Here is a 16455-nt window from a genome sequence, read left to right on the forward strand (position 1 = left end):
GTTGAATCGTCAATTTTCTGAAAGAGACAAAAGACAAGAAGACTAGAAGAGTGAACGACTCGATGGGATTTCGACAAACCGAGTGATTGTAAAAAAAATAATAATAATAAAGAAACGATCCAAACGACTTCGACAACATTATAAACTAACGTCAAATGCGTCGAAGAACATCGTGTAAACGCAATAAAGGTAAGCTGCGCTCATCTTTTCCCGTATGCGACTACCTAAAAGTCTGTTCTCTTAATGCCACATCTATGCCCCGCCGTACGACAGCGTCGCGCGCCGAAAATAGCCAATCTTCAAGCCCACTGTGCGTCGCACCCACTGCGCGTTGTGAGCTTGCAGATCTGCGAATCCTCGGTGCGCGAGACCTCGGGGCGAAGTATAAACCAGGCTAAAGGCTATTCCATAGTACTTCGTCGCCTGGTCAGTTTTCTTTCGACATAAAAACACATTTTTCCGACCGTTTCGCTTGAAACGCGTCGTTTCTATCGAACCAAAGGGTCGTCGGGTATAAAATGAACGTGGACTTGTCGGCTAGCGTTACACACCGATAGCCAGTTAGCCACGTTTCTATGCTAGAAGTTGTTCAACAACTAGCCTGCTAGCACCTCTCGGCTAGTTAAGCTAAACCTAGCTGACAGCAGACTGACTTGTCTCACAGATCAAACTGTCTGCTCGCTTTAATTTATTTCGCTAGTTAAGCAACGCCGTGGTTTTAATGAAGACATTGATTTTCGGAGCTCATGGAGATGGGCTTACGTGCCGTTTGTTTTTAGCTTTTCCAGATAAAACTTTTGGCTATTGCTAGCCATCACAAGGCGGCGTGTTTCACAACAAAGAGCGAAAACAGCCCAAAGTTTGAAAACAGGTGGTTGTTGTTCTGAGCTGGGCATCCGACTGCGATGCCCCGGGTATCTGACAGAATAGTAAGTGGTGTTTCTGAACGTGACGTTATTTTAATGGCAGTTTGGCAGACCACTGACTGTACATTGTAATGTACACACAACGATCCATATGGGAACCGAACCAACGCTTTGATTGATTCATTGATTGGGGAACCGATGGTGGGAACCGAACCAACGTAGCTCCGTTCTGGTGTAGCCTACTTCCATAATGACTTAATCGCTAGTTGATTGATACAATTTATATAGCCATTTTAATTAACAAACAAAATATAAGCGACGTTATTTGGAGAAACAAGGGTTCCGCTCTGATGTGCTTCCTAATCATTCGGTCGCTAGTTGATGGATGTTTTTTTTGCATACTAACCTACTAACCTGAGAATGATACTGTAATGGAGTATTATTTAGCAACTTCTTTAATTTCAAGAACCCCCCCAATACATTAAGCCACTGTACTGGCCCCAATTGGAAAAGTATTTATATCTCTGGGGGCTGCAATCTACACGTAAACTCCCCTGTGTTAATTTAACCGAGCAGGCCGGGCCCATTTGTTTCCTAACTAGCAACCATTTAGCAGGGCAGTGGGACCCAAAGGACCGCTGAGTTTCCCCAGGTTGCATGTTGGGAACCAGTGGCATAACCACTGCAGTTCTGTCTCCCTTTGGGTCTTGTCATCGTGTAACTTGCTACATATACTGAAAATCACATGATTTAATATCCTTTCGTTTTTCGTTGGTGCCTGACAGGTAATCTGGATTTGAGAGCAGTTTCAGACTGCCATCTGTAACATTACGTCTACCACAGAAGACGGGGCAAGAAGACTAAGTATTGAGATTCAAAGTGGACCATCCATCTAACAGACTGTTGGAAGTGATTTTTGCTTTGAGCTATTACTGAGCATCAGCACATGCGTTGAAAGACTCTTGAAGTGATCAAAGAAAAGTCTGTGATTTGGCATAGAGGACCATAATATCACTACTTGCCGATCTGAATGAAAACAAAGTCAAAACAGCACTTGGAATGCCAAGATACACACAGTAGCAAGGAAGTCAAGTACAGTTTAAGTCTACACCAAGACTGAACAAAATTCAAAGAGAAATACAGTTTGTTTTGGATACATACAGTATATGATCTATTTATTCATATGAATGCTTATTTCTCCATTTTTTGGAGAGTCTTGTAAATAGATGGTATTAAGTACGTCAGACTCTTCTTTTCAAGTGGTCTGAACGTAGACTTGTGTACGCAAATACATTCTTTGAATCAGAATAACTGGAAACAAAGATTTTTTTTTTTTTTTAGGGTTTCAGATTTTAGAAATATTTTTACACGAGGGCATAAGGAACCAATAAAAAAAACAATTACAAAAAAAAGCTTGACACACTGTTGCGGTTTAAAAAGAAACAAGAGGAAAAAAGTTTTGGAAACTGTGAAATAAGCTCTTGAAGACATGGCTACAGCAAGAACAGCAAACCGCACACCCATGATGCAACTGAACAAGCCAGCAAATGGGCAACTCAAAGGACAGCCCAAGCCGCCTGGGCCACAGTCGGGACTCCAGCCAACTACCCAGCAACCTGGTACCCCCCAGAAAGGAAGCAGCATTCCCCAGACCAGTGGGGGTATCAAGTAAAATACCAATTGCACAATTGCCCTCTTACCCCATTACTGCCTTTTGCTCTTTTCAATCATTGGTTAGGTATTGTTCTGTTACATTGCAAACCCATCACTCTTGCAGGTTTGGCGATGACTGGAAGAAGTGCCTGCAGTTGCCTCCAAAAGACACTAGAATGAGAACCTCGGTAAACTAACTCATTGCATTACCTTTTTCGTGCTTCTACTGAATGTTTATTTACCCTCTGTGTGATGAAGTACATCAGAGCTTAATGTGGTTCCCTTGTCCTCTACATTTCCCAGGATGTGACATCAACCAAAGGGAACGAGTTTGAGGACTACTGTCTGAAGCGGGAATTGCTCATGGGGATCTTTGAAATGGGATGGGAAAAGCCCTCGCCTATCCAGGTAATTGTTGCAAATGGAGTTCCAGAATTGCAAAACATTGAAATTTATTCTTATGGTCATAGCCTTTGGCAACAATTAACGGTGCCGGAGAGTAGTTGGTAACAGACGGACGGAGTGCAAAACATACTCTCCCCATGCCTTCACCTGGTGGAGACAATGATGTAAAAGTGTAGTTTTTTTCCAAGTCGACTTTGACGCTGTTCTGATATGTCTGTATGCTCCTGTAGGAAGAGAGCATCCCCATTGCCCTGTCAGGCAGAGACATTCTGGCCAGAGCCAAGAACGGCACAGGGAAAAGTGGAGCCTACCTCATCCCTCTCCTGGAGAGGATAGACCTGAAGAAGGACCATATCCAAGGTGAGCACAGAGCCAGCTTCTGACATAAAGCGACTGTGCAACGAATAATAACGGCAAGAAGCAGCACTTGCCGTGCAGGAAATGGAAGTGTTGCAAACAATGTCTCTTAAGTGTTTAAAGACTATGCTTAACATTGTAAGTTTTTAAAAAAAGAAGGGAAAAGCAGCGTTTAGTTGCACATTTGATTACAGGCATCCTATTTCTATGTCCAATGTTCACATTGCCCAAACTTGAGCAAAATATTTTTGAAAATCAGTTGTTGATGGTTGGTTAAAAATCAATCTAATAAACATTTGCACCCGGACAGTTGGTTTGGGGCAAGTACATTGAACAAAAAGTTGAGTACCGTATTGCAATTTACTCAAATTTGGCCAGATTTGAAAACTAATGTAGTTGGGTCACAATTTTAGCAGCCTATGTAGAGCGTGAGGAGGGATACTTCTGTTTCCATATCACTTACACACCCTGTGAATACAACTATACATTTTGTTGTTGCGGTGAACGAAGAATCAAAAACATTTTTCATTTTGTTGTATAAAAAAAATAAATGGAAAAAATAAATGGAAAGTAATCAAACACGTCCCCCTCACGTAGAAGGACGATATCAATCATTAATCTAGCATGGTTAATATGGTGTTTGAAGTTACAATGGGTTTGTATAGGAAGGCGGCGTATCTGATCAAATGACTGTCAAATATCTAAATACTGGATCAAGCACCTTGAACTATCTGGGGTGCTGACAAAAGCCTGTGTAGATGTTGAAAGTGAAATATCCCTCTTTTAAATCAGCTTTTTGGGTTGCTTTTTACCCCCTTTCTCCCCAATTTAGTCCTTAACCCGCTTATGGCCAGTGCCTTAATTGACGTAATGAATCATTAATGCCAATTGATTCCTCCCCACACACGTGTTGTCACTGCTGTTGTATCTACCGACTGGCCAGTTAGGAGCCGCTAAACCTTTAACAACGTGAAAACCATGCACTGTGGGCCATAGGCATAGAAAGGTAGATGCCTCATTTGCCACTGAAATTCATTGGAGCGATGCGTATCACACGGATGGTGGAAGTGTGGCGTTATATGGTGCAGCCCTGGTGTCCAGTCACGTGACTCGCACCCCTTCCCTTAATTACTTGTGTGTGTCTCCGACGTAGTTCACCCGGTGGCCATCTTGCTTGGGTGCTACCGAAGCAAGATGGCAGGTCAAACAAATGGTCATAGCCGGTAGGGATGTGTAAATGTGTCCAAAATGAAAATCGATTTCAACCCCCCCCCCCCCCCCCCCCCAAGGGGTTCCTAAGTCAAAAAAGTTTGGGAACCGCTGATGTAGATGATGAACAATAATTTTAACTATTGAGAGTTAATAAGGGTCCATTTGGTTACTAACTCGAGGACCACTGGTGGTCCCTGGACCAGTGTTGAGCCAATTGATCACCATAGCAACCCCAGCCTAAGCCTGATTAGGTAAATTCCCAACACCTGCTAAATCCTCCAAACCTGTATCTTGATTGGAATCAATCTCCACTCACACTCAGTCACTCACACTCCTCTCAGTCATGCAGCTACACAGACACATCCTAGGCACACTTTGGTAGGCCTATAGCCCTGTCCTGTTTGGATGACAATATTTTTTTTATCGATAATCGATTATTCATTTTAATCGATTTCGGGTCCTATTAACGATTATCGATTAATCGGACCCATCCCTAATAGCCGGGGAGCCACAGGCCCAAAAACTAACAGTTAAGGATTTACCTGTGATGTCATGCCGTACTTTTTATTTGTGTTTTCTCTTTTCACTTGGTCATTAACCCCCTTATGGCCCTTGATGTAATTTACGCGATGAATCAATAAATCCCTTATGGCCAGTGATGTAATTGACGTAATCGTTTAATTCCCTGTAATCGGGGGCTTAATGTAGCAACTTTTAGCTTGTTTGGCTAACGGCCGACGTAATCTACCTAAAACCGGCCGAAATCCGCACATGCACGCTCTCTCGCACGTGCATTTTCTTTATGTACATCGCTGCGTAAAATGCGATGTTTTGGGCTTGATTAGAGCTTAATTTGACTTGGTTATTAAAATCAATGATGATCGCTTAGCATCCCGGACATCTGACAGTGCAGCACAGTCCAAACTACTACCGGATGTTATTGTTCGTTAAACCGGAAGTGCTTTCGCCAGATTCACTATTTGGTCAAATCGGCATAATGGTGATGTTACCACCACCATCAGGACTGGGTATAATACTATAAGATTGCCGTGTCAGAAGGAGATATGTGTATATCACAGATTTTTCTATTGGCATTAAAATGACGAATTAAACGTATGAATAGTGCAGGCAGAAGGCACAATCCAATGTTAATTAGGCTGGCCATAAGCCAGTTAAGGTCCACAGAATGAGAGGCCTGCTCTGCCGAAAACATCACGAAAAAAAACGTATGGCCATTTTTGTATACTACACCATAAACCAATATAAGACAACATTTCCCAAATTTCATCATGCTTTAAAGCTGCTATAAGCAATATGTCAAAAATTGAATGACCTTTTTATTATTTCGGTATTCAGACAGCCAGCAATGGGTAGAACGCTCCCCCCAAAAAATGTAGTCTGTGATACATCTAGGAGACGCAATCTGCATTCAAAGATGTTCCTAGAAGCTTTGTCATTGGTCGGAAAAAAACCCCCGGTTGCAATGACTAACCAATCAGGAAAATCGACCAATGACAAAGCTTCTAGGAAAATCTTTGAATACAGATTGTGGCCCCTAGATGTGCCTCAGAGACTAAAATGTTTTTTGGGAGCGTTCTACCCATTGCTGGCTGTCTGAATACAAAAATAAATAAAAAGGTCATTAAAATTGACATATTATTTCTTATAGCAGCTTTAAGTAGCATGTGACAATTGTGACATGTCAAACTAGGGGGTTTTCATGATTCTGAATCCATTCCAAGCATTAGCTTTGCACGAAAAACACTCCTTGGCCTAAATTCTGCCATGGCCAAAATGTGCTGACCTCATCACATTTGTGATGATGGCTATGGCCAAGGAGTGTTTTTCGTGCAAAACAAATGGCTTGGAAAGGATTCAGAATCATGAAAACCCCCTAGTTTAACATGTCACAATTGTCACGGCAGAGCAGGCCTCTCATTCTGTGGACCTTAATGACCAAATTAATAGAAATAATCACACCCGTGTGAAGTAAGTGGTGCAACTCCGTGTGGGGGTCCAGACCTGCAGGAACGCACCCAGGGTTCCGGCGAACCGCCCCGTGTCCGAACGGTTGAGAAATGACAGGTACCGTGTGGGGGTCCCCGGAACATCCAGACCCCCAGGAATGCGCCCAGGGGTCTGGGCCGGTTCTGGCAAGCCGCCCCACGTCCGAACGGTTGAGAAATGACAGTTACCATGTGGGGTTCCCCAGGGGGGTACTGTACTGATACACCTGCAATCATATATACAGTTACTATGTGTGTTAGGCTGCGCTACAGTGACACTTGGTTTTGGAAACCAACCAAATGCAATTTCCGTGCTCGGACCCAGGTAGCCACTAGCCAGCCAGGCAGCCAGACACACGCAAAGCTACTTAATAACTGCCTGGGGTGTTCACATTAGCCTGAGACTATAATATTACCAAAAGTGAAATATCTCTTTAACCTTTTTATTATCTAAGTTTATAAACGTACCCCCCCCCCAGGACCTGTTCTTGCCAACTACGCGTATAAGCGTAGCCAACAGTTTAGTCCATATATGGACGCGCCGTCCGTCTGTTAGCATTGCTCCGGGTAGTATCGGCCTCCTCCGTCACTACCAGCGATGTGATTTTTAAATCCAGCTCCGTTGAGCCTCCATTATAACAGGATTTTCAAAGCGCCGTATCGCCAAAGGTTAGAGCTGTCCATGGTGTGCCACCGCGCACCCGACGGGCCGACGATTGTAAATCATTTGTGAGTTTGTATGGCACCGCATTGAAAATGTAGCTGGTTGTACTGCTAGCTAAAGGCTGTGAGCTGTGTTGTGTGGTGGTGTTCCCCTTCCGGAAGCCCCCCCTTCCTGTTTAACCCGGAAACAATTCAAGCGCAGTATAATGGGAGCAGACGAGAGGCAGATCTCCAGTCAACGCATTCAAACACTAGATGGCAGTCAAAGATTTAAGTGGGGATTCGGGGAACTGGGCAACTGTATAGCTTTACACTGTGGTGACTGGTGTTGTACAATTTGTGCCCCCCATATGGTACAGTATAAAAGAAACGTTAAGAGCAGTTTAACAGCAACGCGGTAAACTTATCCTAACGATGCATTGTGTTTATCGTTTTATTTTACACTGGTGTATTGTATTTCTGAGTCGTTTTTAAATGTGCTATACAAATACATTTGATTTCTAACCTAATATAGGTTACTTCATGTTTAAAATGAAGTCTGTGTTTTGAAGGAGTAGTAGCGGAGTAGCAGTAGCTCTGTAATTAAAATCAGGTTGAGCTATGGGATGCATTTATAGTGTCTGCACTAAAAAAGTAATTCAGATTGGGCATCTACAGTATTGTATGTCCATTATGACCACGGATATGCTCTCTAAAATCTGAAACCTACTTTTCATTTCAACTGGTCTTTAAAACATAGCTTCAGGTTGTCAATATATTTCTATGCCTACAGTATGTTCTTTCCCTGTCTTCTCCCAAATATCCATCCGTTCTGTTCTCTCTGTGCCTCCCTCAGCCATTGTGATGGTGCCTACCAGAGAGCTGGCTCTCCAGGTGAGCCAGATTAGCATCCAGGTCAGTAAACACCTGGGGGGAGTCAAGGTCATGGCCACCACCGGAGGTACCAACCTGAGGGATGACATCATGCGTCTTGATGAGACGGGTATGTACTATCCCCTCATAGCAGCATTGTATATTACACATAATAAAATGGACCCTGGGACCTGAGGTAAAATCTGAACTGACCTGGACCCAATTTAGCATAATAGGATGCGGACCCAAACCGGTACAGGGTATGATATGACAATGACGGTTAGAGCGGTGGAGCTAACAGAAGAACTTTGTGATGCATTGCACACAAGTGACTCTTGGAATTGTGATGCAGTAAAATAAGTTACAAAACTGATAGTGGATTGTTTTGGGAAACTACAAATGCAGGAAGGGCACAGTGCATCTGTGATAAAGGGGTGCAAAGCACTGAACGGTAATGAATGGGGTGCAAAGAACTAAACGGTAATAAATTGGTGCACTGCAAGCACATCTGCACACTATTGTGCATGACATAATGGCCGATCTGAGGATCAGTTTAGCATTTAGCCCCTGAGACAATGGCTGCCCAAAATGCCTGGTGTAAACTCTGGTTCCTGCACTAGTAGACTTAATGCTAAATTTACCTGATTGTGCTTGAATTCACAATCAAGCAGTGTTGGCTGAGGTGCTGGGGTTGTTGATATAACTGTGCTATTCTGCTTTCTCAGTGCATGTGGTGATTGCCACACCAGGGAGGATCTTGGACCTGATCAAGAAAGGTGTGGCCAAAGTGGATAGAATCCAAATGATGGTGATGGATGAGGTGAGGACTGTCCCTATTGAGTGGTGCAGCCACTCCAATGACCAGCAATATCTGTCCCTGTCTGTATGTTTAGGGTACCAACAGGTGACATGCATGATGGGAAGCCTAGTTTTAGTGTTAACAGTTAAGTTCTCAAACTCTGACCGAACCGACCTATTACCGACCCGACGTGTGCCTGCCTACCTCGTATTGGCTATGCCTTACTCATAAAGAATTCCTGGCTCCGCGCCTGATGACGGCACACCTAAGCAATTCAGTGAATTGCTGAATTAAAATGTACTGACGCGATGAGATTGAGTTTCCCTTTAATTCACTGAAACACACTTAATTAAATAATATATGCTCAAAGTCAACAGAAAATTCATTTTTCAGGTTATACCAATTTTATTCAATCAGAAATGTGAACTCATGATATAGGATAAAAAAGTGAGCTGACACAACTGGAACACACTAAAATTGAAGTTAATGCATGATTTTTCTTTCGCCTGATTGTTGCCACCCAACTTGAAATTATATCTTGGTTTTGCTGAAAGGCTCTAGAGACGGGCAGACATTTTACTGAACGAACACGTTATCAATGAGTACAGTTATATAAAGCTTTAATGAGTACAGTAAACTAACAAAATAATCATTACTACATGGAGATTTCTGTCTGTAGCCTAACCTTTTTTCTTTCTCACAATTTTATTTTCATATTTCACAGGCAGACAAGCTGCTCTCTCAGGACTTTGTTGTCCTAATTGAGGACATTATCAGCTTCTTGCACAGGGACCGTCAGATCTTGCTGTATTCTGCCACCTTCCCCATCAGTGTGCAGAAGTTCATGGTAAGACTACAGAGAAACTGCCTGGCAGAGTGACCATATCATCAACTAGCTGGTGTTTTTTTTTTAATTTTTTATCCCTTGATACTCCATACTTTGACTGTAAAATGGAAAACAAAAAATGTGTGCTTTATTTAAAATGTGTGCAGTCAAAACGCAACTTTTAGAATAATGCAATGGCATTGCCCAATAATTTATATTTGCAGTCAAAAAGCATTGGCATTGTATTTCTTTGGCACTTAAAGATTGTCCATGCTGTTTCAAGGAGCTCCATGCTGTGACATGGCATAGCTTATTTACTCAAATTAGTCGATACCTGCCATTTCCACCCACCGTCCAGCCGGGCCATGGGACTGCAACCATGACTACAGATCTCAATGATTGCCTATGAGGACTGTTCACAAAATAAACTGCTCAAATTTGGGGAAAAGTGAACAAATTAGTTTGTCACAATCTTCATATGCCTGTGTGCTAGACGTCTTCGAGTAAACCAGACTTGAAAATACCTGGGTATCATGATGATAGAAAATGGAAAGGATCACACAAGCTTATTACTGCTGTGAAGAGACTTTGTATCAATGTATCTATTTCACGGACATGGCTCCCATCAACTGATTACTTTTTTCAATGATTTTAAGTACAGCTTTTTGATTACATTTGTCCTGTTTAGAACAAGCACTTGAAGAAACCCTATGAGATCAACCTGATGGAGGAGCTGACCCTGAAGGGCATCACCCAGTACTACGCCTACGTGACTGAGAGGCAGAAGGTGCACTGCCTCAACACGCTTTTCTCAAGGGTGAGTGTGGTAGGACTGCTTCAGTTTTGTACAGACCCGTAAAGTACATGACGTCGTCGGCACATTAATCCTTCATGTCTTTATATTCCTAGTTGTTCTGACACACTGTTGGTTTCCCTTATGCATTTAGCTTCAGATCAACCAGTCGATCATCTTCTGCAACTCTACCCAGAGGGTGGAGCTGTTGGCCAAGAAGATCACACAGCTGGGCTACTCGTGCTTCTACATTCATGCCAAGATGATGCAGGAGTACAGGAACCGTGTGTTCCATGACTTCAGGAATGGACTGTGCAGAAACCTGGTCTGTACAGGTAGGTCAAGGACATGGCAGGGGATTGTAATGTACCATTGAGGTTGTATTAATGCCATCCCATGTTTTGTGTTTTCATGTTTTTTTTTAAAGTTATACATTTGCGTTATTACACTTGGATGTGGATATCTTATAAGGAGTGTATTATGGTGTACCTATGTCTTGTGTTTATCCTCAGAATATTGCAAAATATTTCATACATAAATTAAATAAAATAAAGTAAATTGAGTGCTTGTGCTTGCTTTCCCCCAGATCTCTTTACCAGAGGCATTGACATCCAGGCAGTGAATGTGGTCATCAATTTTGACTTCCCCAAAAGTGCAGAGACTTACCTGCATCGCATTGGCAGATCAGGTAAGATCCTATGAGGGGCCCTCATAGGATACAGGATTGTATTAATTTACAAAAGCCTGGTTTGTGTTGTAGTTGCATAGACACCCTCTTACATTTCCTGTCTACTCTAGGGCGGTACGGTCACCTTGGTTTAGCCATCAACCTGATCACCTCCGAGGACCGCTTCAACCTGAAGGGGATTGAGGACCAGCTGGTGACTGACATCAAGCCCATACCTGGGAGCATCGACAAGAGCCTGTATGTGGCCGAGTTCCACTCTGTGGACCCAGATGATGACGGCGATGCAGTAGGCAACCACAAGGAACTGGGAGCAGCTTGAATCAATGGTGCGTTAGTCTCAAACAAGAATGCTAAGTTGGAGGGGGAAATATCCATGGTTATAGAGGACAAAAAACTTACACGAGTAATGGCAGTTTTGCGTCAACAATAAATATAGCATGACTTATTGAAACGTCCCTTGGCATAGGCCTAAGCCAAATGGTGCAAATGAAGTTCAGTAATGCAACTCCTGCCCATCCTGTCACCTAATGAGCTTCTTACAAAATCAAGAATGCACCTGGACCCCCTGGATTAAAAATAAATACAAATTAAATCACCAGCAGCCATGAATTATTACCTTATTTTAATAACTTTACTAAATGCTGACACACAGAAACCCCTCACAGTTGACCTTATTGCCTTCAGTTAAGTTATCTCCCGATAAGCAATGAGACCACTTTGACAGGGAAACAGCTGAAGTTTTGTTTTGTTTTTCAGAATGGTTGGTGTCTGGCATTCATCGCACCAAATCTCTGCTGCACATTCAGACAACAAGATTCCAAATGAAGATGTCTTTGTCCATCAAATGGTCTTTTCAATTTTTTTTATCTACTTTTTTAATGTCCAGTTTTAGTTTACAGCAGTGAATCAGTAAATCCTGGCCTAGTTTACAGCCATTGCTGGTCAATCCCATCGAAACTGCCAACCTTTAATCACGCTGGCCCGTGGCCACATTGCCAGTGTCATCACTGTAACTTGTGACCTGGGCTGAACTTTTGAAGTCTTATCCTTAACCCTAGCCTAAAATAAACCTCACTGTGGTGAGAGAAAATGATGTGAAGAGAAACGATGTGAAAAGTTAATGTGGACTTGATTTGTTTCAGCCAAGATTGCATAACTGCGGTGTAGTTGACACTCTTCCTACTGGTAATGTTTATCTCCATGTACCTTTTTGAGCAGATAGTTGGAAAGAAAACCAAAGTGGAAAGAATAAACTGGAGAATTCCAGAAACTATAAGAATAAATAAGTGAAAAACCAAAATGGCCACTTCTGCTCTGGAGGCTGCCTGAGGTACTCTACAGTCTGCAGTACAAAAGGGGCCAAAACAATGTACCTGACAAAGAGGTTTTTGTGCTACATGAATGTGTTAATTAAAAGTGACTGTCACTAGTTCATTTTGTCAAAGCACAGGCCCAGTATTTGGTGCTAGTTTACTTTTTAATATACAGTATACTTTTAGAACTGTACTACCTGGCAGCTTCTTCAGAGGTCTTGAAGTTAACATGAACCTGATGTGTTGAGTTGATGTTTATGTCAAGATCACAAGATAATGTATTGTGCTGAAACCAGTCAAACCAGTTGTTTGATCATTCTGTTTGTCTTGTTTTCCATTTTACATTCTGAAGTGCCTTACTCCAGCCTCGCTCCATTTTGCGGTCTTGTGTGTTTTTCTGTTCTGGCCTCAGTCCAGTCTTTATTTTCATGAACTGCTCCAGATTTGTACTCGGCACTTAGTGGCATTCAGGAGAGGACTTCTTGGTTGTGAATGAGGGTAGTTGCATAGAGTGGACATTACCTCAAAGATTAATCAATTTATGATTTAATTTTCCTTTTAAATGCAGCACTTTGTAGTCACAATTTGGAGTATGACAGGATTCGCTGTTTTTCTTATCTTTTTATTACCGATTTATTGGACAAGACCAGCAAGACGCACATTGGGGTCATACAGCCTTGGACTCTTTGTACATGGCACATAAAAAGTAAGAAATGTTCTATATTGAGGTATGCCTGTCATAGAGTTGACCTTGTGCAACAAATTCAGTGGATAACTTGGAACTCGGCCTGACACCTCAACTCTTTGGTTGGTTTCAGCATAATTTGTCCATCACCAGCAGAAAAGGGACCATTGTATTTTTGCTCTAGTCTTCATTACTCATGTGGAGTCCTGTGTCATTCTTGTCTGGCTCTGATGTACCCTGGTCAGGTCAATGCTTGCTTCCCTGGTGAACTAAATCCTTGGAAAGGCAACATTTAATAAATATAACTTGAGTAATGAGGTACTTGTGTTACAGAGGCTGAAAGAACCCCTACCAGTGGTATTTCAGAGCAATGGCACAAACACGGTTGTATGTCCTTGTTTGTAACCTTGTTTGACACCTTTTGTAAAATGTGAGATGATTCTTGCCCCCAGCTCTGAAATTGTGGATTTAAATTGCCTCAATTTGTTTTTCTTTCTCATGACAGCAGAGGTTTTGTTAGGGGGAGATGCCAATTTTCTTTTCTTTTTCTGTGAAAGTGTATCGATGCCAGCGCCTCCAAAGATTTGAAATTAAAAGCCCAACAGAATCTCTGCTTTTGTATTTTTTTGAATGTCCTGTTGAATCAAGTTGGGGTATGTGATTCTTTTGTTAAAAGTGTTAAATGGCTCTTCTAATGGTGTTCTGCTGATACAAAAAGCTTATGTAGGTTAAATGCCTAGTATTGTACGTACGGCACTACCATGTTGTCAGACTAGCATCACCATTTTGCAAATTGCCATAGCCAAGAAAGTCCCTAACCGTAGCCAAAGTGGAAATGCAATTGTTGTGAAGGCTCTCAGGTGGATCTATATATATGGGGATAAAAGGCCGTCACTTGGAGCTCCGATATGGGGATAATTTATAGCTCATATGTGGAAATAACGGAAATATCCAATGCTTACAGACTAAAATGGAAACCCCATCTAAATAAGGATATACACGTGTCATATTCAATTGGATAGCATTGTCATTATGACACGCATCGAACTAATAGTATAATAAAAAGTTATCAGAGGTTTAGGTGGGACAATAGCTTTTATTACCTTTGGCACTAGTCGTCTAGATGAGACAATATCTGGCTAAGCAACTCGTAGAGCATTGAATTAGAGGTTTCTACATCCCGGTTAAGTTCGTATCGAACAGACTGTCCTGTTAAATCAAGTTGGGGTATGTGATATTCTTTTGTTAAATAAGTGTTCAATGGTAGTATTCGGAGTGTTCAGTAAAAAAGGATGACTCCTTATCTCTCCAGCTCTTAGACGTGTTGGGCAGTTACTACTAGTAATATTACTTTAACCAAGGTATTACTCTGCCAAAACGGTATTACTTTGTTAAAGAAAAATCACACTCGTGTGAACTGAGTGGTGTAAGGTCTTATATAGACTGATCAGCTGTGGTCTGACGTAATGTCTGACGTAATGAAATCACACCCGTGTGAACTGGGTGACCATAGCAACCGTGCTCATTTTTTGTTACGAACAGACAGACTCAAAAATAGCACATATTTTACGTTCTTGTTTTGTTGGCTTAAACAGAAAATTGGAGTACTTTCATTGTCTGGTTTTTTGTATTAAACAGCCAAAGAGATGTGATACCAGTGTTACTGAACAGTGATTATTACGATCAGAGTAGTGCTTTAACCTTTTTGTTATAAAATATCACTTTAGTTTACCCTGCCTGAAGTTGTTATTTATTTATTTTCCCTCGGAAAGCCTAGCCCTGGTCCAGTGCTTACAGCGAGTCTGAGAGAGACTCGCTGTAAGCACTGGACCAGGGCTACGGAAAGCCATGCATTGGAGGGTTGCACGCAAACACCCTTGAAGTGTTAATTAGGACTTTAATACATTTTAAGGAGCTGCTCAGCTGAGCTGATCTGAACAAAATTATGTATTGATTGATTGATTGAAAATACAAAGGCTGTTAACTGTGAGTGGACGACCCAATTAAGCATTACTCTTGTTTACAACAGGGTCCACCATGTTCAAATCATCAAAACATTTAGAGACGTACAAATAGACACTTCTATATAGACAAAGAACAGTACAGGAATTCATCATAATGGAGGTAAAAAGGGAAATGAAACATATACAGTGAGGGAAAAAGGGGGGGGCGGTGGGGGGGGATTCAGATTTTACGGGGGCCAGTTTCGAATTGCAGCCATCCGTAGGTGCCCTTTGAGAGCGGTTTTGAAGGAGTCAAGGGATTCGCATGTTTTAATGACTGTTGGTAGGGCGTTCCACATTTTGGTGGCATAGGAGCGAAAATAATTTAGTCCCTTGTTTGTGCCGAATCTGGGTTGAACATGATTCGTTGCACTCCCTCTGGTGTTGTGGGTGTGGACTTCGTTAACATTAAGGAAGTATCTACACAGGTACATGGGTATCTTGGTGGAGTATCGAATCTTGTGGACCAGACCCATTGCAAGATGCTGTACTCTGTCGCCGACCCTAAGCCATGCCAGTCTGTCAAAGTGGGCAGGGGTGAGGTTCGGGGGGTGAGGCCAAGTAGGAGCCTGACCAGTTTGTTTTGGGAGGTCTGGAGCCTAGTTTTAATGGCCTTTGAGGTGCTGTGGTACCAGGAGGTGCATGCATAGTCAAAGAAGCCTTGTACAAGCTTGGGCTCCTGTTAAGGTCTTCAAGGTGTTTTTGTCGACCAGTGAGGAGATCCTGTAAAGGAATCTTGTTCTTTGGTTGACTTTTTTGATTACGTTGGTGGCCATTTTATCACCGGAAAGATTAGCCTCCAGGATGGAACCTAGGTAGGTAATTTCATCTTTACGTGTGATAACATTGTCACCCACTCTAACCAAGAAGCCATTTGCCTTGCTGAGATTACTATTAGATCCAAAGAGAATGGATTCAGTTTTTCCCAGGTGTAAAGATAGTTTGTTATCAGCGAGCCAGGTGCAGATTCTACCGAGTTCAGAGCTGAGGGCATTTTCAACCTGCAGTTTGTCCCTGTCCGAGACCAGCAGTGCCGAGTCATCTGCGAACAGGAACAAGTTGCAGTCACAAGCTGAAGTCATGTCGTTAACATATACTAGGAACAGTAGAGTCCCTAGTATGCTTCCTTGTGGAACGCCACAGCTCACTGGGAGGGGGGGGGGGGGGACAGTGTTCCGCTCACTTCCACCATCTGTTCTCTCCCCTCCAGGTAGGATTGCATCCAGCTCGCTGATGTGCTATCGAAACCAATTGCTTTTAGCTTGTTAACCAGTATGGAGTGGTTCACTGTGTCAAAAGCCTTTTGGAGGTCCAGCTTGACCATGCCGCAGTAT

The 16455-nt window shown here is 42.4% G+C and overlaps 1 protein-coding gene across 1 annotated transcript; it reads left to right on the forward strand.

Annotated features, from left to right (window-relative positions):
• On the forward strand, positions 1-13725 carry ddx61 (DEAD (Asp-Glu-Ala-Asp) box helicase 61). The gene is made up of 13 exons (XM_079503227.1): positions 1-189; positions 1652-2534; positions 2644-2707; positions 2823-2927; positions 3155-3284; positions 7998-8144; positions 8740-8834; positions 9538-9660; positions 10328-10456; positions 10587-10767; positions 11019-11120; positions 11231-11446; positions 11877-13725. The coding sequence occupies exons 2-12, from the start codon at positions 2356-2358 to the stop codon at positions 11437-11439; spliced, it is 1464 nt and encodes a 487-aa protein (XP_079359353.1). The 5' UTR covers positions 1-189; positions 1652-2355; the 3' UTR covers positions 11440-11446; positions 11877-13725.
• The last annotated feature ends 2730 nt before the right edge of the window (positions 13726-16455 follow it).

This window comes from Electrona antarctica (genome assembly GCF_951216825.1).
Source record: "Electrona antarctica genome assembly, chromosome: 6".
Taxonomy (NCBI): Eukaryota; Metazoa; Chordata; class Actinopteri; order Myctophiformes; family Myctophidae; genus Electrona; species Electrona antarctica.